This window comes from Triticum aestivum, chromosome 1B, assembly GCF_018294505.1.
Source record: "Triticum aestivum cultivar Chinese Spring chromosome 1B, IWGSC CS RefSeq v2.1, whole genome shotgun sequence".
NCBI lineage: Eukaryota > Viridiplantae > Streptophyta > Magnoliopsida > Poales > Poaceae > Triticum > Triticum aestivum.
This window is the reverse complement of record NC_057795.1, coordinates 65002635-65027191: the sequence shown is the minus strand read 5'-3', so window position 1 is coordinate 65027191 and position 24557 is coordinate 65002635. Positions and strand designations below refer to the sequence as shown.

The 24557-nt window shown below is 43.9% G+C and overlaps 1 protein-coding gene across 2 annotated transcripts; it reads left to right on the top strand.

The window, feature by feature from the left end:
- Positions 1–18906: 18906 nt before the first annotated feature.
- On the top strand, positions 18907–23229 carry LOC123107424 (DNA repair protein RAD51 homolog 2). 2 transcript variants are annotated; one of them, XM_044529413.1, is made up of 12 exons: positions 18907–19074; positions 19162–19275; positions 19354–19503; positions 19967–20070; positions 20148–20211; positions 20323–20378; positions 20637–20717; positions 21516–21581; positions 21683–21774; positions 21855–21971; positions 22780–22923; positions 23007–23229. In XM_044529413.1, the coding sequence occupies exons 1-12, from the start codon at positions 18991–18993 to the stop codon at positions 23042–23044; spliced, it is 1110 nt and encodes a 369-aa protein (XP_044385348.1). In that variant the 5' UTR covers positions 18907–18990; the 3' UTR covers positions 23045–23229. The 2 variants fall into 2 exon arrangements, with proteins under 2 accessions (XP_044385348.1, XP_044385356.1); XM_044529421.1 differs by lacking the exons at positions 19967–20070; positions 20148–20211.
- The last annotated feature ends 1328 nt before the right edge of the window (positions 23230–24557 follow it).

Sequence of the window (24557 nt, the reverse complement as noted above, 5' to 3'; positions counted from 1 at the left end):
ATCGATCTAGCATGTAACACCTCATATCACTTTGTGGCCTCACGCACGGTATTCCCACGGGTGTCGCCTTACCTTTACCCGGGACCGTTTGCGCCTTTTGGCACACGTATATGATAGTGTCGCTAGCATCCATATGATAAGGAGCCCGGGCTGACATGGCTAGTCGTGAACCCAAAGTGCCACAAACTTACAGGGACAGGCATCCATGACCCAGCATCAAACGTGTCGGTCATCAACGAGTGAATCCAGGCTGTAGCACTGGGCTAGCAGGACTCCGGTGAACCGGGCTATAGTAGGCTAACAGGACTCTGGTATTCATCGTGTGACATTTCCCCGAAGGGACAAACATAGGAACAAAGAAGGACACATGTCGGCCAGCCTAAGTGTTCCGGAGTAGTAGCAAGCTACCAAGGCTCAGTGGAAGCACTAGGAGACATTTCCCGGTAAGAGAGGCTACTAAGGATAAACAACTAGATAGTTAGATCCCACACATACCAAGCATTTCAATAACATACACACAATATGCTCGATATGTGCAAATACAACATGGCATCACAACATGACTCTACGACTCAAGTATTTATTCGATAGGCTCATAGGAGCGAGATATTACAAACATGGGTCTCATGACCCAACATTCAGAGCATACAAGTCAAAGCACAAGCGGAAGCTTAACATGTCTGGGTACAGACATCTATAAATGGAAAAGGCTGAGAAGCCTGACTATCTACCAGATCCTGCCGAGGGCACAAGATCATAGCTAAGGTAACAAGCTAAACGTCGAAGTCCACGTGGAACTACTAGTGAGACTGAAGTCTCTCTACAAAAACATAAAATAGGCAAACGTGAGTACAAATGTACCCAGCAAGACTTACAACAGAACTAACTACATATGCATCATTATCAACAAAGGGGATGGTGGGGTTTAACTGCAGCAAGCCAGCTTTGACTCGGTGGCTATCCTGAACTACGACTGCAAGTAACTCTTTTGAGGTGGCGCACACGAGTCCACATATTCACCAACCAATACACTACTATGGATCCGCTCCCGTCTCCCTACGAGAACGCCATCCATAGCACTCACGCTTATCTTGCGCATTTTAAAGTATCCACTTTCACTTGTCTATGAACTGTTATAGGCAACCCAGAAGTCCTTTAACGCGGACACGGCTATTCGAATAGATGATGTTAACCCTGAAGGGGTGTACTTCTTCATACATGTTTCCACCACTTAGCATCTGCACACGACATGTGCTCGGCAGACTTCAAGCGAAAGCCGACGTGGGTGTAGACCACGACCTACCTAAACACTCAAGTCTCTAGTCCAGGTTTATCGCCTATTCGGGTTCCATCCGCGAGGAGATCCGGCCGGAGTTTCGCTCACAGCCCCAAACGATGTGTGCAAGGTTCCCGAGACACCAAACAGGCACCCGGCACACCGTGCCACGTGCCTACCGCATCACAGCCCACCCCTCGGGTCAGCGCTGCCCACGACCTCCGGCATACTACAAACACCAGAAACTACTTGCAACTCCTGGACAGAGGACAAGGGTGATTAAGAAGTCGAGCCGGGTCATATTTCAGGGCCCAATGCATGGTAGTAGCTGAATCATGGATCACAAACACAGAACTCAGTTCCTGACGACGGCTTCAATGAGACAACCCACCATGTACTCCTACATGGCCTCTCACCACTACCTTTACCAAATCGTGTTCACACACTTAGCTCACACACAGTAGGACATGTTCACACACCTCCGATTCATCCCCGATGAATCAGACCTGACTCAACTCTAAGTAGTAGCAGGCATGACAAACAAGCATGAATGAGTAGGCACAACAGGGCTCAAACAACTCCTACTCATGCTAGTGGGTTTCATCTATTTACTGTGGCAATGACAGGTCATGCGGAGGATAAAGGGTTCAGCTACCGCAACAAGTAACAGATGAATCGTTGTTGTCCTAATGCAATAAAAGAGAGCAGGAGCGAGAGAGTAGGATTGTATCGGAATGAACAAGGGGGTTTTGCTTGCCTGGCACTTCCGAAGATAATATAGTTCTTCATCAGTGTCATCGATCACGTCGTCGGTACACGTCTTACTGGGAGGGGACAAACACCAACAAACAAAGAAGAAGCACAATCAATGCAATGCACAATATGATGCATGATCATGACATGGCAATATGCCGTGGTTTGAGCTAATGCAACTAGCAGCAGGTTAAATGAAGTTGGTTTGAACCCTAGGTTCAAATTCAAACTCCACATAAGGCATTTCAAATGCCATTTATTCAAATTGTTGTATACAGAAGATTTAAGTTGTTCAAACATGCATGCGAATGGTACAGATGGAAATATTGGATTTTTCTGATCATTTTTCATATATAAATTATTTAATTTGGAGTTACGGTTGAATTTCTATGAATTTTAGAAGTTTTGGTTATTTTATGGAATTTCCTGTATAAGAATAAATCCAGAAAAACCTATTATTGTGTCAGCATTGCGTCATGCTGACCTCAGCAGGTCAACTGACCCGGTCCAGGTCAAACCTGTCCAGTGGGTCCCGTGTGTCAGTAGTTAGTTAAACTAATTAAGTTTAATTAGCGTTAAACTAACACTAACCTAGTTTAGTTAGCGGCCTGGGGCCCACACTTCAGTGACCTAGAAGGGTTAAACTGGGCCCACCCAGTCAACGGTCAGTGGGTCAACTTGTCGGCGTTTAGCCGCTGGCGATTCCAGACGTGGCGGTGCGCTACGGGATCCGCCTATAGAGCGTTGTTTGGCGCGCGAAGCACAGCTACGGGATGCGGACGCTCGTCCGCATCCAACCGTGGTGGTGGCGCAGCCGGGGAGTGGCCGGAGTGGTGCCGGCGACGAGCTCGGCGGCGGCCGAAGCTCGGGTGCAAGTGGGGATGGGGCTGCGGTGCGCAAACGAGCGCGGCGAGGTGCCACGGAGGCTCTACGCGATGCGGGGAGCGTGTTGGGCGCATGCCCGAGACCAAATGGTCACCGAAGCATCACCGGCGACGAGTGCGGGCGGCGGCGCGTCCAGGTGAGTGCGGTGTGGTCGCTATGGTGCGCGGCAGAGCGAATGGAGAGGGGGAGGATAGGCAGAAACTCACGGTGATCGTCGTGGGGTGGACAGCGAGCTCGGGGGATGACCGAAGCAAATGGGACGGCGGAGGCGATCTCGTCGGCAGCAGGTTGAAGACGACGAGAGTGAAGACGAAATGGAGCTTCCCGGCTCACTTGGCGCGGTGAGGAGGAAGATAAGGTCGAGGCGGAGCTCTGGGATGCGTCGGGAGGTGGGGCAGTGGCTGTGGGCGCGGGGTTACGGCGGCGTGTCCATGGAGGCTTCGTCCATGGCGGGGAACGGGCGAGGGAGAGGCTTTGGGGGCGAATGGAGGGTCCAGGGGGTCAGGGCGACGACGTGGAGGTCGTCCAGACGTCCAGGGGCGCGGGCGGCAAGCAGGTGGCGTCGTGGCGAGCTCGTGCTCGCCGGTGTCACCTCTGTGCTTGCCTGGCGAGGACGAAGCAGCTGGCTGGCATGGGCCAGCACAGTGCTGGGCCTGCCAGGTGGGCCGGCCAGGTAAGTGGCCCAGGTAGGCGTTCTCTCTCTCTTCTAAAATTGTTTTCTGTTTTCTATTTCTTCTGTAAATTTGTGGCTTTTCTAAAAAGGCTTAGGCACTTTCAAAAATCACCAAACGGCTCATGGCCACTAAATGGAATATATCCAGCATGGAACATTTTAGTTTGGGATTATTTGGACATTTAAAATATGTACTAGCATTTAAATACCCAAATTCAAATACTATATGATTTAATTCAGAGCCCAAATATGTCATGGAAAAATGTGCAACACCTCTGGTTATTGTTTACAACATTATCCAGAAATGATGAACATTTTTTAAAAGCCATTTGGAATCACTGAGAAAATTTTAGTTAAACCTAGTGAATTCTTTTCATGCTAGGGTTTGGGCAATCCCCATTTCAAATTCATTGAAATTTAAACATGATGCACACATGAGGGGCTAGGCTAGGGCAAACCAGATCTAGGGATGTGACATCACATCACCATGTGATTAAGTCTCAATGAGTTCTGGGGTTTGATCATGTTTTGCTTGTGAGAGAGGTTTTAGTCAATGGGTCTGCAATATTTAGATCCGTATGTACTTCGCAATTCTCTATGTCATATTGTAAATGCTGCTACCACGCTCCACTTGGAGCTATTCCAAATGGTTGCTCTACTATACGTATCCGGTTTGCTGCTCAGAGTCATTCGGATAGGTGTTAAAGCTTGCATCGACGTAACCCTTTACGCCAAACTCTTTATCACCTCCATAACCGAGAAAGATGTCCTTATTTACTCCAAGGACAATTTTGCCCGCTGTCCAATGATCCATTCCTGGATCATTCTTGTACCCCTTGACTGACTCATGGCAAGGCACACTTCCGATGCGGTACACAGCATAGCATACTATAGAGCCTATGTCTGAAGCATAGGGGACGACATTCGTCCTTTCTCTCTTTTCTGCCGTGGTCGAGTTTTAACTCTTAACTTCATACCTTACAACTCAGGCAAGAACTCCTTCTTTGACTGATCCATCTTGAACACCTTCAAGATCATGTCAAGGTATGTGCTCATTTGAAAGTACCATTTAACGTTTTCGATCTATCCTCATAGATCTTGATGCTCAATGTTCAAGTAGCTTAATCCAGGTTCTCCATTGAAAAACACTTTTCAAATAACCCTATATGCTTTCCAGAAATTCTACATCATTTCTGATCAACAATATGTCAACAACATATACTCATCAGAAATTCTATAGCGCTCCCACTCACTTCTTTGGAAATACAAGTTTCTCATAAACTTTTGTATAAACCCAAAATCTTTGATCATCTCATCAAAGCGTACATTCCAACTCCGAGATGCTTACTCCAGTCCTTAGAAGGATTGCTGGAGTTTTGCATATTTGTTAGCATTCTTCAGGATTGTCAAAACCTTCTGGTTGTATCACATACAACCTTTCCTCAAGAAAACTGTCGAGGAAACAATGTTTTTTGACATTCTATCTGCAAGATTTCATAAATAATGCAGTAACTGCTAATCCATTTCCAACAGACTCTTAGCATCGCTACGAGTGAGAAAACCTCACCGTAGTCAACTCCTTGAACTTGTCGGAAAACATCTTAACGACAAGTCGAGCTTTCTGGTGATTCTTACCATCATTGTTTGTCTTCCTTTTAAAATCCATCTTTACCCAACGGCCTTATGACCATCAAGTATTTCTTCCAAAGTCATGGATCCTCTCTCGGATTTTATGGCCTCGTGCCATTCGTCGGAATCCGGGCCCACCATCGCTTCTCCATAGCTCGTAGGTTCATTGTTGTCTAGCAACATGACCTCTAAGACATGATTGCTTACCACTCTGAAGTAGTACACGTCCTTGTTGACCTACGAGGTTCGGTAGTGACTTGATCTAAAGCATCATGATCACTATCATCAGCTTCCACTTCAATTGGTGTAGGTGCCACATGAGCAACTTCCTGTGCCCTGCTACACACTGGTTGAAGTGATGGTTCAATAACCTCATCATGTCTCCACCATCCTCCCACTCAATTCTTTCGAGAGAAACTTTTCCTCGAGAAAGGACCCGTTTCTAGAAACAATTACTTTTGCTTTCGGATCTGAGATAGGAGGTATACCCAACCATTTTGGGTATCCTATGAAGATGTATTTATCCGTTTTGGGTTCGAGCTTATCACGATGAAACTTTTTCACACAAGCGTCGCAGCCCCAAACTTTTAAGAAACAAAAACTTAGGTTTATCCAAACCATAGTTCAAACGGTGTCGTCTCAACGGAATTACATGGTGCCCTATTAAAGTGAGTGCGGTTGTCTCTAATGCCTAACCCATGAACGATAGTGGTAATTCGATAAGAGACATCATGGTACGCACTATATCCAATAGGGTGCAACTATGATGTTCGGACACACCATCACACTATGGTGTTCCAGGCGGTATTTATTGTGAAACAATTTCCACAATGTCTTAATTGCGTGCCAAAGCTCGTAACTCAGATACTCATCTCTATGATCATATCATAGACATTTATCCTCTTGTCACAATGATCTTCAACTTCACTCTGAAATTACTTGAACCATTCAATAATTCAGACTTGTGTTTCATCAAGTAAATATACTCGGTATCTACTTAAATCATCCGTGAAGTAAGAACATAACGATATTCACTGCATGCCCCAGCACTCATTGGACAGCACACATCAAAATGTATTACTTCCAACAAGTTGCTCTCTTGTTCCATCTTACTGAAAACGAGGCTTTTTCAGTCATCTTGCCCATATGGTATGATTTGCATATCTCAAGTGATTCAAAATCAAGTGAGTCCAAACGATCCATTTGCATGGAGTTTCTTCATGCTTATACACCAATAGACATGGTTTGCATGTCTCAAACTTTTCAAAAATGAGTGAGTCCAAAGATCCATCAACATGGAGCTTCTTCATGCGTTTTATACCAATATGACTTACATGGCAGTGCCACAAGTAAGTGGTACTATCTTATATATTTTTGGCATGAAAATGTGTATCTCTATGATCGAGATTTAATAAACCATTCCTTTTAGGTGCAAGACCATTGAAGGTATTATTCAAATAAACAGACTAACCATTATTCTCCTTAAATGAATAACCATATTGCGACAAACATAATCCAATCATGTCTATGCTCAATGCAAACACCAAATAACAATTATTTAGGTTTAACACCAATCTCGATGGTAGAGGGAGCGTGCGATTCTTGATCACATCAACCTTGGAAACACTTCCAACACATATCGTCAACTCACCTTTAGCTAGTCTCCGTTTATGCCGTAGCTTTTATTTTGAGTTACTAACACTTAGCAACCGAACCGGTATCTAATACCCTGGTGCTACTAGGAGTACTAGTAAAGTACACATTAACATAATGTATATCCAATATACTTCTATTGACCTTGCCAGCCTTCTTATCTACCAAGTATCTAGGGTAATCCTGCTCCAGTGGCTTTTCCCCTTATTCTAGAAGCACTTAGTCTCGGGTTTAGGTTCAACCTTGGGTTTCTTCACTGGAGCAGCAGTTGATTTGCCGTTTCATGAAGTATCCCTTCTTGCCCTTGCCCTTCTTGAAACTAGTGGTTTCACCAACCATCAACAATTGATGCTCCTTCTTGATTTCTACTTTTGCGGTGTCAAACATCGTGAATACCTCAAGGATCATCATATCTATCCCTGATATGTTATAGTTCATCATGAAGCTCTAGCAGCTTGGTGGCAATGACTTTGGAGAAATATCACTATCTCATCTGGAAGATAAACTCCCACTCGATTCAAGTGATTGTTGCACTCAGACAATCTGAGCACAAGCTCAACGATTGAGCTTTTCTCCCTTAGTTTGCAGGCTAAGAAAATCGTCGGGGGTCTTATACCTCTTGACGTGGGCACGAGCCTGAAATCCTAATTTCAGCCCTCGAAACATCTCATATGTTCCCGCGATGTTTCGAAAACGTCTTTGGTGCCTCAACTCTAAACCGTTTAACTAAACTATCACGTAATTATCAAAACATGTATGTCCGATGTTTGCAACATCCACAAACGACGTTTGGGGTTCTGCACACTGAGCGGTGCATTAAGGACATAAGCTTTCTACTGATCGCATAATCGCTACTGTCAACTTTCAACTATATTTTCTCTAGGAACATATCTAAACAGTGGAACTAAAGCGCGAGCTTACGACATAATTTGCAAAGATCTTTTGACTATGTTCAGGATAATTAAGTTCATCTAATGAACTCCCACTCAGATAGACATCCCTCTAGTCATCTAAGTGATTACATGAACCGAGTCAACTAGACTGTGTCCGATCATCACGTGAGACGGACTAGTCATCATCGGTGAACATCTTCATGTTGATCGTATCTACTATACGACTCATGCTTGACCTTTCGGTCTCTTGTGTTCCGAGGCCATGTCTGTACATGCTAGGCTCGTCAAGTTAACCTAAGTGTTTCGCGTGTGTAAATCTGGCTTACACCCGTTCTATGTGACCATAAGAATCCATCACACCCGATCATCACGTGGTGCTTAGAAACGACGAACTTTCGCAACGGTGCACAGTTAGGGGGAACATTTTCTTGAAATTATAATGAGGGATCATCTTATTTACTACCGTCGTTCTAAGCAAATAAGATGCATAAACATGATAAACATCACATGCAATCAAAAAGTGACATGATATGGCCAATATTATTTTGCTCCTTTTGATCTCCATCTTCGGGGCTCCATGATCATCGTCGTCACCGGCATGACACCATGATCTGCATCATCGTGTCTCCATGAAGTTGTCTCGCCAACTTATTACTTCTACTACTATGGCTATCGGTTAGCAATAAAGTAAAGTAATTACATGGCGTTGTTCAATGACACGCAGGTCATACAATAAATAAAGATAACTCCTATGGCTCCTGCCGGTTGTCATACTCATCGACATGCAAGTCGTGATTCCTATTACAAGAACATGACCAATCTCATACATCACATATCATTCATCACATTCTTCTTGGCCATATCACATCACATAGCAAACCCTGCAAAAACAAGTTAGACGTCCTCTAATTGTTGTTTGCATGTTTTACGTGGCTGCTATGGGTTTCTAGCAAGAATGTTTCTTACCTACGCAAAAACCACAACGTGATATGTCAATTGCTATTTACCCTTCATAAGGACCCTTTTCATCGAATCCGATCCGACGAAGTGGGAGAGACTGGCACCCGCTAGCCACCTTATGCAACAAGTGCATGTCAGTCGGTGGAACCTGTCTCACGTAAGTGTACGTGTAAGGTCGGTCCGGGCCGCTTCATCCCACAATGCCGCCAAATCAAGATTGGACTAGTAACGGTAAGCATATTGAACAAAATCAACGCCCACAACTACTTTGTGTTCTACTCGTGCAAAGAATCTACGCAATAGACCTAGCTCATGATGCCACTGTTGGGGAACGTAGCAGAAATTCAAAATTTTCCTGCGTGTCACCAAGATCTATCTATGGAGAAACCAGCAACGAGGGGAAGGAGAGTGCATCTATGTACCCTTGTAGATCGCTAAGCGGAAGCGTTCAAGAGAACGGGGTTGAAGGAGTCATACTCGTCGTGATCCAAATCATCGGAGATCCTAGTGCCGAACGGACGGCACCTCCGCGTTCAACACACGTACAGCCCGGTGACGTCTCCCATGCCTTGATCCAGCAAGGAGAGAGGAAGAGGTTGAGGAAGACTCCATCCAGCAGCAGCACAACGGCGTGGTGGTGGAGGAGGAGCGTGGCAATCCTGCAGGGCTTCGCCAAGCACCGCGGGAGAGGAGGAGTACTTGGGAGAGGGGGAGGGCTGCGCCAGAACTTGGGGTGCGGCTGCCCTCCCACCCCCCACATATATATAGGGGAAAGGTAGAGGGGGGCGGCCCCTTCAGATCCAATCTGAGGAGGGGGCGGTGGCCAAGGGGGGGAGGAGTGCCTCCCAAGTCAAGTGGAGGCCCTCCCCCTTAGGGTTTCCCCTCTCCCATGCGCATGGGCCTTGGGGGGGCTGGTGCCCCTGGCCCATTAAGGCTAGGGCGCCCCCCCTACAGCCCATGCTGCTGTATTGGACGTGGTGGAACAATTTCCGGACCTTTGGACCCCTCCAGAATCCTCCGGAACCTTCTGGAAGCTTCCCGGTACAATACCGAAAAACCCGAACTTTTTCAAGAACCCGAACAACAACTTTCCATATATAAATCTTTACCTCCGGACCATTCCGGAACTCCTCGTGACGTCCGGGATCTCATTCGGGACTCCAAACAATATTCGGTAACAACATACAAACTTCCTTTATAATCCTAGCGTCATCGAACCTTAAGTGTGTAGACCCTACGGGTTCGGGAACCATGCAGACATGACCGAGACGTTCTCCGGTCAATAACCAACAGCGGGATCTGGATACCCATGTTGGCTCCCACATGTTCCACGATGATCTCATCGGATGAACCACGATGTCAAGGACTCAATCGACCTCGTATACAATTCCCTTTGTCTAGCGGTATTGTACTTGCCCGAGATTCGATCGTCGGTATGCCGATACCTTGTTCAATCTCGTTACCGGCAAGTCTCTTTACTCGTTCCGCAACACATCATCCCGTGATCAACCCCTTGGTCACATTGTGCACATTATGATGATGTCCTACCGAGTGGGCCCAGAGATACCTCTCCGTTAACTAGAGTGACAAATCCCAGTCTCAATTCGTGCCAACCCAAGAGACACTTTCGGAGATACCTGTAGTGCACCTTTATAGCCACCCAGTTACGTTGTGACGTTTGGTACACCCAAAGCATTCCTACGGTATCCGGGAGTTGCACAATCTCATGGTCTAAGGAAATGATACTTGACATTAGAAAAGCTTTAGCATACGAACTACGATCTTTGTGCTAGGCTTAGGATTGGGTCTTGTCCATCACATCATTCCCTAATTATGTGATCCCGTTATCAACGACATCCAATGTCCATGGTCACGAAACCGTAACCATCTATTGATCAACGAGCTAGTCAACTAGAGGCTTACTAGGGACATGGTGTTGTCTATGTACCCACACATGTATCTGAGTTTCCTATCAATACAATTATAGCATGGATAATAAACGATTATCATGAACAAGGAAATATAATAATAACCAATTTATTATTGCCTCTAGGGCATGTTTCCAACAACCATATCGGTCCCACCGAGTTGACATGTCGGTCCCATCGAAAATCCTAACGGTCACATTATTTGCTAAATCGATCTGACCGAGTTTCAGGATTCGGTCCCACCGAGATTGGTAAGTTGTATGTAACGGTTAGATTTTGTGTGGAGGCTATATATACCCCTCCACCCACTCTTCATTCGTGGAGAGAGCCATTAGAACATGCCTACACTTCCAACATACACTTTTTGAGAGAGAACCACCTACACTTGTGTTGAGGTCAAGATATTCCATTCCTACCATATGAATCTTGATCTCTAGCCTTATCCAAGTTGCTTTCCACTCAAATCTTCTTTTCACCAAATCCAAATCCTGTGAGAGAGAGTTGAGTGTTGGGGAGACTGTTATTTGAAGCACAAGAGCAAGGAGTTCATCATCAACACACCATTTGTTACTTCTTAGAGAGTGGTGTCTCCTAGATTGGCTAGGTGTCACTTGGGAGCCTCCGACAAGACTGTGGAGTTGACTAAGGAGTTTGTAAGGGCAAGGAGATCGCCTACTTCGTGAAGATCTACCCTAGTGAGGCAAGTCCTTCGTGGGCGAAGGCCATGGTGGGATAGACAAGGTTGCTTCTTCGTGGACCCTTCATGGGTGGAGCCCTCCGTGGACTCGCGCAGCTGTTAACCTTCGTGGGTTGAAGTCTCCATCAACGTGGATGTACGATAGCACCACCTATCGGAACCACGGCTCAAAAATCTCCGTGTCTCCAATTGCGTTTGCCTCCTCAAACTCCTCCCCTTTACCTTCATATGCAATTGTTTTACATTCTGCTGCTATACTCTTAGAATTGCATGTGTAGGTTGATTGCTTGACTAGTGCTAAGTTGCTAAAATCTGCCAAGAACTAAAATTGGGAAAAGGCTAGATTTTTATTTGGTCAAGTAGTCTAATCACCCCCTTCTAGACATACTTTTGATCCTACAAGTGGTATCAGAGCTTTGGTCTCCATTTGCTTTGATTTCCATAGCTTTTGGTACTCATAGCCTTGGTTTCACAACCTAGGAGAGTATGGCGTCTAGCGAGGGAAATTACCACCGTAGAGGTCCTTACTTTGATGGTACTAATTTTGCTAGTTGGAAGCATAAGATGAAAATGCATATTCTTGGACATAACCCCGCCATTTGGGATATTGTGTGTATTGGCTTGCAAGGCGAATTCTTTGATGGGAGAGAACCGAACCGTGAAGCCACCGCGGAAGAGTTGAAGATGCTGCAATACAATGCTCAAGCTTGTGATATCCTCTTCAACATATTGTGCCCCGAAGAATTCAACAAAATCAGCCGTCTTGAGAATGCAAAGGAAATTTGTGATACTTTGATTGACATGCACGAAGGTACCGACTCCGTCAAGGAATCCAAATTGGATGTGCTTCAAAGTCAACTTGACAAGTTCAAAATGAAGGATGGTGAAGGTGTCGCTGAAATGTACTCTAGGCTTGCTCTCATCACAAATGAGATTGCCGGCTTAGGAAGTGAAGAGATGACTGACAAATTCATCATCAAGAAGATCCTAAGAGCCTTGGATGGGAAATATGATACCGTGTCCACTTTGATCCAAATGATGCCAAATTACAAAGATCTCAAGCCAACGTAAGTCATTGGAAGAATTGTTGTTCATGAGATGTCACTCAAGGATAAGGAGGAGCTCCAAAACAAGTCAAGTGGTGCTTACAAAGCCTCATGTGAAGCTCCAACATCATCAAGTGAGAAACAAACCTTCAATGAAGAATTGAGCCTAATGGTGAAGAACTTCAACAAGTTCTACAAGAGTAGAAGCAAGGAAAGAAGTTCCAAGTCAAGGTCCTACAATGACAAAAGATCTTCGAGTCTTGAGCGTAATTGCTACAATTGTGGAAGACCCGGACACTATTCCAACGAGTGTACGGCTCCCTACAAAAGAAGAGAAGAATCTCCAAAGAGAAGAAGTAGAAGATAAGAATCACCACCAAGAGAGAGGAGGAGTAGAGATGATCGTTATGAACGAAGAACATCCCGGAGAAGCAAGGATTCAGAAAGGAAGGACAAATCATCAAAGAGCTACACAAAACGAAGAAATCAAGCTCATGTTGGTGAATGGGTATCCGGCTCCGACCCCGACCATCACTCCGAGAGAAGCTATCACTCTGACTCCGAATATACTCAAGATGAAGGTGTTGCCGATCTAGCACTTGTGTCAACCAACTCCTACGACATATTTGACTCACCAAATGAAGGACTTGGAAGATTCTTCATGGCTAAAGTCCCAAAGGTACCACACCCCGAGTATGTTGATTTCAATAATGATGAAGATGACTTGTTAGGAGATGATGATTTACTTGTTGACAACTCTATTGATGAATACTATGATGAAACGTCAAATAATCATGCTAATCAAGATAAAATGAATGACAATGATAAGGAGAAGATTGAGCTCCTAACTAAAGAACTAAACACTCTTAAGTTAGCTCATGAAACTATCTTAGGAGATCATCGAGAACTTTTAAGGACTCATGAGAAGTTACGCTTTGAAAAGCTCAACCTTGAGCAAGAACATGAGTTTTTAAAAGCAATAAATGATGATCTTCGCAAGAAAATTTCTTCTTACATTGCCAAGCGTTTACTCTTATCTACTTACATGCCTCAAGTCAAGTCTAGTAACAAGAACAAGAAAGATTCTTCCACTAGTAGTAACAATGATCATGCTAAATCCAATGTTGTTGCTTCTAGTAGTTCTCTTGATTCCACTAATGATTCTCTTAGCCAAGTTACACTTGAGCAAGAAAATAGCTTATTGAAGGGAATTATAGAGAAAGGTGTTTACAAGAGCCTTGCCGGGAGTAAGCAATTCGAGGAAATTGTACGCAAGCAAGGAAGGCACCAGAAGAACCAAGGTGTTGGTTTTGAACGAAAATTCAATGCCAATGGAGTTGAGTGGGAAGAAGATCAATACCCCAAGACGAAGTTTGTTCCTCAACAAGAGAAGTATGATCCTACTTCTTTCAAAGGGACACAAGCTCAAGATGATCTTCCACCACAAGACCACAAGCAAACAGGCAAGGACAAGCTTCAAGAGGAGATTGATGCATTTGAAGAAGCTCCTAAGGTCTTGGTCAAGTGGGTTCCCAAGACTACATCAAGTTCTACTTCATTAAGTACGACTACAACTCCAAGGATTCCCATCAAGATGATGTGGATCCCGAAGAAGAAGAACTAGTGAGTTCTTGAGGGTGACTCCACCAACATTCTTCACTCTTATCATTTTGGCGAGGACAAGTGCAATAAACTTCCACATCTTGCACTAGTTCATGGAGTCACAAACCCTCTTGTTGGTAAGACAAGGGACAAGGTAACCTAATGTTTTCATGGACATCATCTTGTGTGTGCATCACTCTATGTCTATGGATATCCTTGTTTGTTCCTTGTGGGACTAACCCGTGTAGGTATTGAAAGTACAACTCACTCCAATGGATTGCTCCGAATGATCTACATCAACATTGAGCATCCACATCTTCAACATCTACATGAAGTCATCATTGACAAAACCCAAGGTTAGTTCATCCCTCTTAGGGGGGATCTCACATCTACAGGGGAGCTTTACTCTAAGAATTGAGCTAAAGCAACTCTAATGGTGTGAACACAACAATGCTTTTATGTAAAAGTGGTAACCCCACTTGTGCTTAAACAATGAGTATGACCTATGATCAAATGTTCTCATTTGACTCCTAAGTCAATATACTCATATATAGATGACCTAGTCATCGCCAATTGCTTGATAGATGCTAGATTGGTTGTGCATGTTTTGCCACATATTTCATTTGCCATTTTATTGTGTGAGCATGTAAGTTGCATATTTTACTCATTCGAGGACATCCACTTGTAGTTTTGTTTGTTTGGTTTCTTTTCTTTTGCCAAGTGAATGGACAAGAATGCCTAAGAACCTTCTCTAGCTATCTATGCTTTTCTTGTCTCAAACTCTGTTCATGCTACATCACAAGGTTTGATCAAGTTAGATTTGAACCACTCTGTGTGAGCAGCACTCGAAGTCCCCGATTAGTCATAGACTTAAACTTCCAAAACCTCTTTATGCATTTCGGTCTGATCGATTCATCCTTTTCGGTCATACCGAGATCACTAAGTTGATCTAGGTTTTCAATCTCGGTGCAACCGATTTGAACTTTTCGGTCACACCAAGTTGCAGTAACTGCTTGCAGTTTTGCATCTCGGTGCCACTGAGTTGTTCCACTCGGTCACACCGACAGGGTCAGGCTATATATACTCACGGGTCAAATTTTGGAAAATCTTCTGAAACCATTCGCCCGCGCACAACCTGCTCTGCCTCATCGTGTCTCTGGATCGTCCTCCTCGTCGCCAGCGACCTCCCGCCGCTGGTCTCTGCCGCCGTCAACGGGATTCTGCTCCGCCATTGCCGCTGTAGCAAGTCCACCGCCGCATTAGGGTATGGACTTGAGCTTTGTGCTACTCTTAACTCTGATTCCTAGCACATTTCTTTGCCATGAATCTTGCCACGTTTGAAATCTTCCTATCCAGCAAAACTACTCCGTAGATTAGTCTTGGATTGAAAATTTAAGGTTAGGTTTCCGCCGAATTCATCTCAGACCGACCAAGTTGTAGAAATCGGTCTCACCGATTTGGCTTAGGCCATTGCACATGTGATTCTCGGTCTGACCGAGAATTGCAAATCAGTGTGACCGAGATCGATTCTTTGTGAAACCCTAGCAGTCTCGGTGCCACCAAACTGTGACTCGGTCTGACGGAGTTCACTAGTTTAGGTTTCAAAAGCTGCTTCAGTATCACCGAGTTTACAAATCGGTAGCTCCGAAATGCTTTCTGTGGAAAACTAAAACTAAGTTTTTGACTCAATTATTTTGCAAAAACCTCTGTGCTTTGTGATGCTCATCTACATCTATTCACAGGGTCTGCTGTCAGAGTTTGCATCATGTCAGATCAGAGTGACAGTCAGAACAAGTCTGAGGAGCAAGTTCAAATGAGTGAGGGCACTAGTCCCTCCAGTACCTCAGATGAGGGTAGCAGGAGCACACCTAGTAATTTGCCAAAGGCAGCCACCAGGACAAGGAAGAAGAGAACCTCAGATTCTGAAGATGAGGACTATGTGGATGTTGATGATGAGGCCACTTCTAAGTATAAGGTGCTGAAAAAGGAGTATTGCACAGCTGCTACCACAAAGCCAGGAATGAAGACCAAGGCTCCTGCAAGAAGAATTCCAATGTCTAAGGCAAGAGCCTCTACTCAAGTAACTTTGGAATCTGAACCCAAAGAGGCTGCTCCTGAAGGGAAGAAAAGGAAAGAAAGGGTCAAGAAGACTATGGCCAGAGTTGTTGGGAAGCCCTCAATGATGGAAGAAGAGGAAGAGGTTGCTGCTCCAGCACCTAAAGCTCAGAAGCTGATGGGAGATGCTATAAGATTAGGGGCTACTCCATCTAAGCCCAAAGATGCTCCCAAGGCTGCTGCTCCTAAGGCCAAGTCTGCACCTAAGAGGAACACCAGGAGTATTCCAGCTGAAGAGAAGAACAAGGCCCTAGTGCCTGAGGCTGCTGATGATGAAGAAGATGACTCACATGTCTTTAGAAAGTTGAAGCCCAAGATCCTTGACCACAATGATGCACATCCAGTTGTAGAGGACATGAAGCTCAGGAAGAATACATGACTGAGACTATGGAGACAGTCTGATTCCTATGCTGTCATAAGAAGAACTGCAGTGGACTACATGTTCCACACTAAGGAACAACAAGATTTCTATGAGACAGTTCTGCTTGACAAGAAGCCTATAGTATGTGACATGAGATGGGTTGACTGGGAGTACATCATGGAGAATGAAGATCACTATCTAGGAGTGTATGATAGCTTCAAGGCTTGTGGAGTTGATGACTTTGTTGCCCAGAAGCTCACCAAGTGGAATGATGAGCTCATCATGCAGTTTTACTCCACATCTCACTTCTACCCAGATGGGAAGATTGTATGGATGTCTGAAGGTACAAGGTACCAATCCACAGTTGAAGAATGGGCTGAGTTGATCAATGCTCCAAAGGAGAGTGAAGATGACTTGGATGTCTATGACAAGAAGAAGAACGACCGCAACTCCATGGCTAGTATGTACAGAGAGATCCCAGATGCTGCACTAGAGACACATAAGTTTGGCTCTGTACATTACCTATTGTCTGGATTGCCTACTATCAACTGGATCTTAAGGCACACTTTGCTGCCCAAGTCAGGTGATCACAAGATGATCAGAGACCATGCAATCAACTTGCTGCACATATTTGATGTGCCTCAGAAATTCAAAGTCATGAGTCTGATTGTGAAAACAATCAAAAGAACTGCTGCTGATCAGAAGAGATCTTGTGGATATGCCCCACGCATTCAGGAGCTCATCAACTCCAAGATGGGCAAAGGAAAATATTTGTTGGACAAGGAGCACCTGCCCATCTACCCTGATTTTAAGGACAACACCACTGTGATGGATGAAAATGAACCATCATCAGCTCAAGCACAAAAGAAGAGAGAGAAAGCAAGGGCTGAAAAAGCTGCTAAGATGTCAACTGCTGAAGAGGCATCTCAAGTGTTCCTGAAGAGTAAGCAAGATCAGCTTGGCTACTTGATTGCCTCCACCTTGAGGATTGAGAAGGGCTTGGCCATTCTGACTCAAAAACCAGGAGAGCTTGGAGAGAATCATAGAGCAGCAATTCTATGATCTTGATGTCAAGGTCACTGAGATCCAGTCAGTTGTTGAGCAACTTCAGGAGGAAGTGGAGGAGAAGAAGGGCAAGTCTACTACAGATGCATTTGCTAGAGTGCCCAGAGGACAGAGATATGATGTAGTGCCTGTTCCAGACACTAGAGCTACATCATCTGCACCAGCTACAACTTCAGTGCCACCAGCTCCAGCAGTCACTTCACCAGCTCCAGCTACATCAACTGATGCTTTCGTTCTTGGAGTTATCATAAGGCCACCTCATGAAGACCAAGCCTGAGAGTCGTTAAGCACTATGCATTTTTTGTGAACTTTTTGGTAACTTGTTGCCAAGGGGGAGAAAAATGTATAGATCATAGGCTTCGAGAGAGAGTGTTGCTTTTGTTCTCTCTTGTTTTTTGTGGTTGAACTTCGTTATTTGTGTGCATGCTTGATACAATATGCCTTTTATGAGATACTTGGATGATCATGTGTTTGATCATATGCTATGCTACATTAATGCTTGTTGGATGATATTATCTCTTATATTCTCATATGATCATTCACTTTGCTTGGTGATGAGTGCATGTATTCAATTATTATCATTTTCTTCTTCTTGTTGTTGTTGTTGTTGTCGGCGTCGTCGTCAGCGTCGGCGTCGGGGCTGTTGCCGTTGCCGTTGTCGTTGCCGTTGCCGTTGTCGTTGTCGTTGTCGTCGTCGTTGTTGTTGTTGGTGTTGTTGTTGGTTGCTCACCTAATTGCACATCTAGACAACATATTTGTTGCTAAATCTAATTTATTAAGAAAAGCTAAAAACTAGTAGTTGATTATTCATCCCTCTCTAGTTAACCATATCAATCCTTTTAGAGAGGATGAAGAGCCCAAAAAAATCAACCACAATTAGAAATATGAAAGGGATGAGCTTTTCATTAAAGGATAGTAGGAGAAAGGAGCTGAATTGAGAGTGATAGCTTGGCTTCAAGAAATCGCAGGAAAATTAGTTAGTACGATTCAACTAATTTATGGATATGCCCCACAAAAAATACGAAATTTATGGATAGAGGATGACACAAAAGAAACCATGTAAACTACTGAATGTTTTTTGAATCAAAGGCTTTTTCATATGAATTTTAAAGTACTCCCTCGGTCCCATAATGTAAGATATTTTTTAACATTAGTGTAGTATCAAAAAAGTCTTATATTATAGGAAGGAGGGAGTATTATAATCCTTAGAATTTTCTTCCATGTGGCTGTTTGATTTGTGAGGTTGAATCCCATATAAAAATATTTGCTACGGCAATGTTATCCTTCATTTCGGAAAAATAATCATCATTTGCTGAAAATAGCTCTTCCTCGAATAAAGCGAACGAAGAAATCCACCGCAAAAACTCAAAAAGAAAGGAGAGCGCGGAAACAAAACTAAAATTTCCGGATTCCCCTCCTCTCCCCCGGTGGCCGGCGTCCTACCGGCGGCCGAGATGGCCAACAAGCTGGTCTCGGACATGTGCCTGCCCCCCCACCTCGCCCACCTCCTCGCCGCCCGCCGCCTCACCACGGCCAAGGTCAGCCACCCCCTCCGCACGAAACCCCATCTTCCTCCTCCCCTCACCCCTGAAACCGGCCGCCGCCTCTAACCCGCTCCGCCCCAGGACGTGCTCTCGCTGCCGGAGGTGGAGCTCATGTCCCTGCTGGATGCGGGCCTCGCCACCGCCCGCGACGCCGTGTGCCACGTCAGCGAGTTCGCCTGCCCTCCCTGCCAGACGGTACCCCGCCTCGCCTCTCTCGCCATTTCAGGTCTGGGGGTTTCGGAGCGATTGATGTTTTGCGACCGGTTTGCGCAGGCGCTTGCGCTGCTGGAGGAGCGGGTGAGGCTGGGAGGCGGCGGCCGGCTGGCCACCACGCTCTCCGGGCTGGACGAGGCTCTGGGCGGAGGTATCCCCTTGGGGAAGCTCACCGAGGTTGTCGGGCCCTCGGGGATCGGCAAGACGCAGGTGAGACAAAGCGTTTCTGTGCAGCGGCGCTGTAATCATACGAGCTTTTGCCGTGCATATGCAGTGTGGGCTTGTGTGTTTCTGAATGGCAACTAATTCATGTACCCTTATGCAACAGAGAAGTATAAGGAATGCACATTGTGTGAATTTATGTTTTCTGGCAGTGCTTTACGAGTTTATTGTGTGCTAATTTCTGATTACTAGTGGTTTGGACCGGCGGTTTCTTAGTCGGAATTTTTCGTTTGCAGTACAGAGACACGTTTTTGTGAATGCATGTTCAGTTAACCATATTCAGTTCAAAGACACATTCATGTGGGTCACTTGACAATTTCCCTCCAAAGTGAATCCCAAGTATGTCAAATAGATATGTCAAATTTGAAGCCTACTTTCTCCTGAGTGTGTGCTGCTTTGTTGTACATTTTTAGTCTGTATAAATTTGCTGAAAGTTTTGCACACTCTGCAGTTTTGTCTGAAGCTTGCGCTGTTAGCTACTTTACCAGAATGCTACGGGGGCTTAAACGGTCGAGTTGTGTATATTGACACTGAATCCAAGTTCTCTTCACGGAGGTAGCTTAGTTCCAGCAAGTCCCGAGCATGTCATTTAAGAAGTATCTGTAGTCATCAACCTTCATGATATGTTGCAGGATGATTGAAATAGGTCAGAAAAGCTTTCCTCAAATATTTAGGCAAGAAGGCTTAGCGCAAAAGGTTATTATAATCATCTTCTACTTACCTATACCAGGCAATGCTTAATCTTTCAGTTTAACTTTATACATGACTTCTTCGGCTGTTGTTTCAAACCTTCTATTTTTTGTGCAGATGGCTGGCAGGATCCTAGTGATGCGACCAGCATCATTATCTGATTTCACAAAAAGGTATATTTTTCTGACACTCAACCAGTGGATTGTGGAGGGCTGATGTCTAGTGATTGTCGTTCTGAGGTTCCATGAATGATAGAAAACTTTCATTAACAATTCTTGAAATGCTCCTCTTCTGCCCAATATAGTGTGGCCATTGTTTACACTTTATAATTTTGTTGGATGCTCCTCAAAATTTACATGTTAAAAAGAAATTCATCATGCCACATGAAACACTTGAATGTTCTTTTTGATGTTTTTCTTGCCCTTCTACAGTTTGGAACAGATGAAGGTGACTCTCCTCCAAAATGATGTTAAGTTACTCATTGTTGATAGCGTGGCTGCTTTCATGTCATCGTAAGATATGCACACTAGATTTTTTATTTATTTGCTTTTGACTTCACACAATGATAGCTTTTTTTAAGTATGATGAGCCAATGGTAGTTTCCACAGTGAGTTTTTCTCAGTTGCTTAGCATATTCCATGTTTACAAATTTAGAAAGTCATCTGGCTTAACATTATAACTTTAATCAAACACTGGGTTGCCAATTCATTGCTATGTGCCAAACTGTTCATAACTATGAATCTCTGTTTTACATTACTGAAAACTTTGAAATACTAAATTATCAAAAATAAATAAAAATTGGTCAAACACTAAGCCCTTGGCAGCATTTTTTAATAGAATGGCGACCGAACACATAAGGGTGAACAGCTTGCACACCCACTGAACTAGTCAACAGAGTGTTGTTTGGTTCTTGAAATATTAAATTGTCACAAGTTCTTGAAACATGGCCAGAGCTTTGGTGGAGTGTTAACATTCTGAACAGTGTGCATAGTTTCTTTTATACACAGCTACGAGTTAAATAGCTGTGCAGTGCTTTTTATAATTGTTACTCATGGTCTTAATTACGAAGACTACTCTTTTAAATAGCTGACAAGGGTCTTGGACTACGGTACTACTATGTACTGGCTCGTTGTTGCAGTGCTGGAGGCTTGTGCCGAAGTGTGTAGCGGTGCTTTAGCATGAATAATTATCATGTTTTAAGATCATCTAATTATTGCATGCTAGTTGTTTCTTCTTCTACTATGGTTCATTTTTTGTTAACAGTATAATATTTAATTTTCTAATATTCTACTTCAACATACATGTGGCAGGGAGAACGAAAGAGGTACAACAGGTTTCACACAACACCCTCTAAGATGGGCTCTTTCATTTCTTAAGTGAGCTTCCTAGATCCTAAAATTCATAGCATTCCTTCTACATTTTTTGGTTACGCTGTTGATTCTACTGAAGTGCTTTGTGTTTCCTTTCTGTCCTGCAGGTCTATAGCAGAGTTGACAAGAATTCCAGTTGTAGTTTCAAACCAGGTCCGCAGCCAAAGTAATGATGATGGTTATCATTACTCGTTTGAAGGTTTGTACTTTGTTCCAAGGAAACATATTATCTGTTGGTCATCTTGAACGACATTTAATGTTCCTATTAATCCTCTGCAGTAAAAAGGATGGGTGATGGCGATGGTGCTGAAAGACTTGAATCTCATCTTGTTGCTGCTCTAGGAATCCAGTGGGCTCATGCTGTAACTATCCGTCTAGTCTTCGAGTCTCACTCAGGTTTGTATGCTTACTTGTATCATTACTCAACTTACTTTTATCTTAATCATGTAGTCTACGACTGTTGACCTACACAACAAGTGCCAGTACAGTTTGGAAAGCATTTAAAACTGAATACAGTTTGGAATGCTGTTAGTGAGCAATTCTGTTTTCTCAGTGAAAACTGTCTGCCTTTTGTTCTTACAATGAGATTAACTAGAGGGGTTTAGGCGAGTGAACAAAACCAGTTTCCAGTAACCAGTTACAGGCAAGTTTGGGATCTTTAGTTGGTAACCCACCTGTTCCTGTTGTTTCTGGAACCCTGAGCGGCACAGTCAAACCTTGATAAAAAGGAGAGGTTCTAAAAACCTGTTGAAAACCAGCTGCTCGTGAATGAGTAGAAGTAACTAAAGATGCCACTCAGCATAACCATTTTTACTGCATGCATGGATTGGGTTGAGACAGATTGGCCAAACCCATTTTTGAACAGCCATAGTCAAACCTGAGGAACTGCAAGATTGCTTATTGTCTTTTGAACTTTTGTAATAGCTGTAGCTGGAATTCAGTAGAACTCTTTGAATCGTAATACAGCGAATTTAGTGATTAGTGATCTGACGGCAGTTCTGGTAAAAATATGGTAGGAATACACATAATTATGAATTAACATCTTTGTGTTACCATGATGTCAAAATGCCTGCTGTCTCTATGTTCCCTTTCTATTTGATCTCTTTTATTCTTGTATGTAGGTTTATGAAGCCACATGGCAGTGTTGCATTTACTGTTGTGCTATCTTTTTGTGACCGCTATAAACTACGTACATTGCCCACAGGTCAGAGGTTCATCAAGGTGGCGAAATCGCCCATGTCTCCAGCAGTAGCATTTCCTTTCATTGTGGAATCATCAGGCATTACATTGCTAAACGATGAAGGCATTGATGTGTCAGGTCCTGAGATAACCTCGATTCGCTGTCAAGGTATGATTCATATTGTCGACACACACCAAGCTCAAGCCTGCAGTCTTCCTTCGATTAGTCGTTCTAACAAACAACTTTCTCAGGGCAAAATTTGTTGGGTCTGTTGCCATTTGAAAGCTGAGGATGATTTCACAGGTGTGCTTGTGGGTCGGCAGGAGATAGTCAGAAAGGATCTTAAGTATGCTGCTGACAGTGTTTATGCTCCTTCCACTTGTCATGACAGAAAGAGGAAGCAAGCAATGTACATAGTAGACAACCACTGTTCCTTCGGAACCACATGCCTGGTTTTATATTAAAATTTTCTTATTTGTTTATGGTTCTGGATGGGGATTAGTTGCTAGAGATATAACTCTAATTTTCTCGAAAAGGCAGTTTGAAGGTCGAGCACCAAGCAAATCGATGAAGTAGTAATAACTTTTCTATAAAAATTACCAAAATTTTGAACTTAACGTGAAATGAAACAAAAAACTAGATTAAGTCCTTTTTGGAGGGTTATTAGACAAGTTCTTAATCAACGAGATGGAACAAATGTATGTTGCACCTAGTTATTTTGTACCACACAATCACCTGAGTTAGAAATAGCAATTTTACAATTGAAGAAAAGTTCTGCAACCAATTTTGTAGTACCAACAACAACACCTCTAATTTCAAACACTCCAAGTACCAAAGTTTCGGTCAGGCGAATCACGCTGCCGCCCCTCATCCCTAGCCGCCGCTGCTGCCTCGGTCCCCCTCTTCCCCGTCTGGCGGCCTCATTGGCGGCAAGAGGAGTGGGGACCCGCCCGTATTCTATTTGTTTCTTAGGTTTTTTGCTTCTTCGGCGCCATCGACGAGGTGGTGGCGACGATGGTGTGTTGGAATAAGGTCACTCTGGTCTCTCCCTACCTCGACGATGTTTGATCTCGTGCCGACGAAGGGCCTGTCAGAGTTTGTGTCCCCAGATCTATTGGTTCTCTTTAGGTCTTGCCAGTTCGAGTGTCTTTCAAGGAAAGCTTTTGACTGGCTATTGGTGTGGCAACTTCAACATCTTCGTATGTGTTGTTCTGTGGCTTGATATTGTTTATCCAACCATCTGAATAGGTGGTGATAGATTGCAAGCCTGTTGTGTGAGGAGTGATGTTCTAGCCGATGCTGCTTCAACAATTCATATGTATCGTCTCATTGCAGATGTCGCTTTTCTTTGTTGTTGGTTTAGTGCAATTTTCAAATTCCGACGGACGGTCTACAATCGGAGAAAGGAAACCAGTATGCTTTCTAATGTAATTTTATTTTTCACTGGTCATTCTACATCGAGTTGTCTATCATGTACTGGCCTTTGTTTTCCTCAATATTAATCAGATCTAAGATGGCCTTTGAGTGTTTTTATTTGAAACAAAAACAATAACACTTCTAGTTCTCGTATCCAAATTTGAAATATAGTTATCGAAACAATAATGAGAAAACATTTTCATGGCCAACAAAATGGTCGGAATCCACGACCAGGCTCTCATCACCAAAATACTAGCTTGTGTTTGTACTCCCTCCGTCCAGAAATACTTGTCGCATAAATGGATGAAAATGGATGTATCTAGAATTAAAATACATCTAGATACATTCATTTCAATGACAAGTATTTCCGGACGGAGGGAGTATAA

Bases quoted from the DNA above. Each gene is read 5' to 3' on its own strand.
- LOC123107424 (XM_044529413.1), top strand. From the start codon at position 18,991: ATGGCCAACAAGCTGGTCTCGGACATGTGCCTGCCCCCCCACCTCGCC. The intron at 19,276-19,353 runs GTACCCCGCCTC...CGGTTTGCGCAG, and splicing joins CCTGCCCTCCCTGCCAGACG to GCGCTTGCGCTGCTGGAGGA. The intron at 20,718-21,515 runs GTAAGATATGCA...TACATGTGGCAG, and splicing joins GTGGCTGCTTTCATGTCATC to GGAGAACGAAAGAGGTACAA.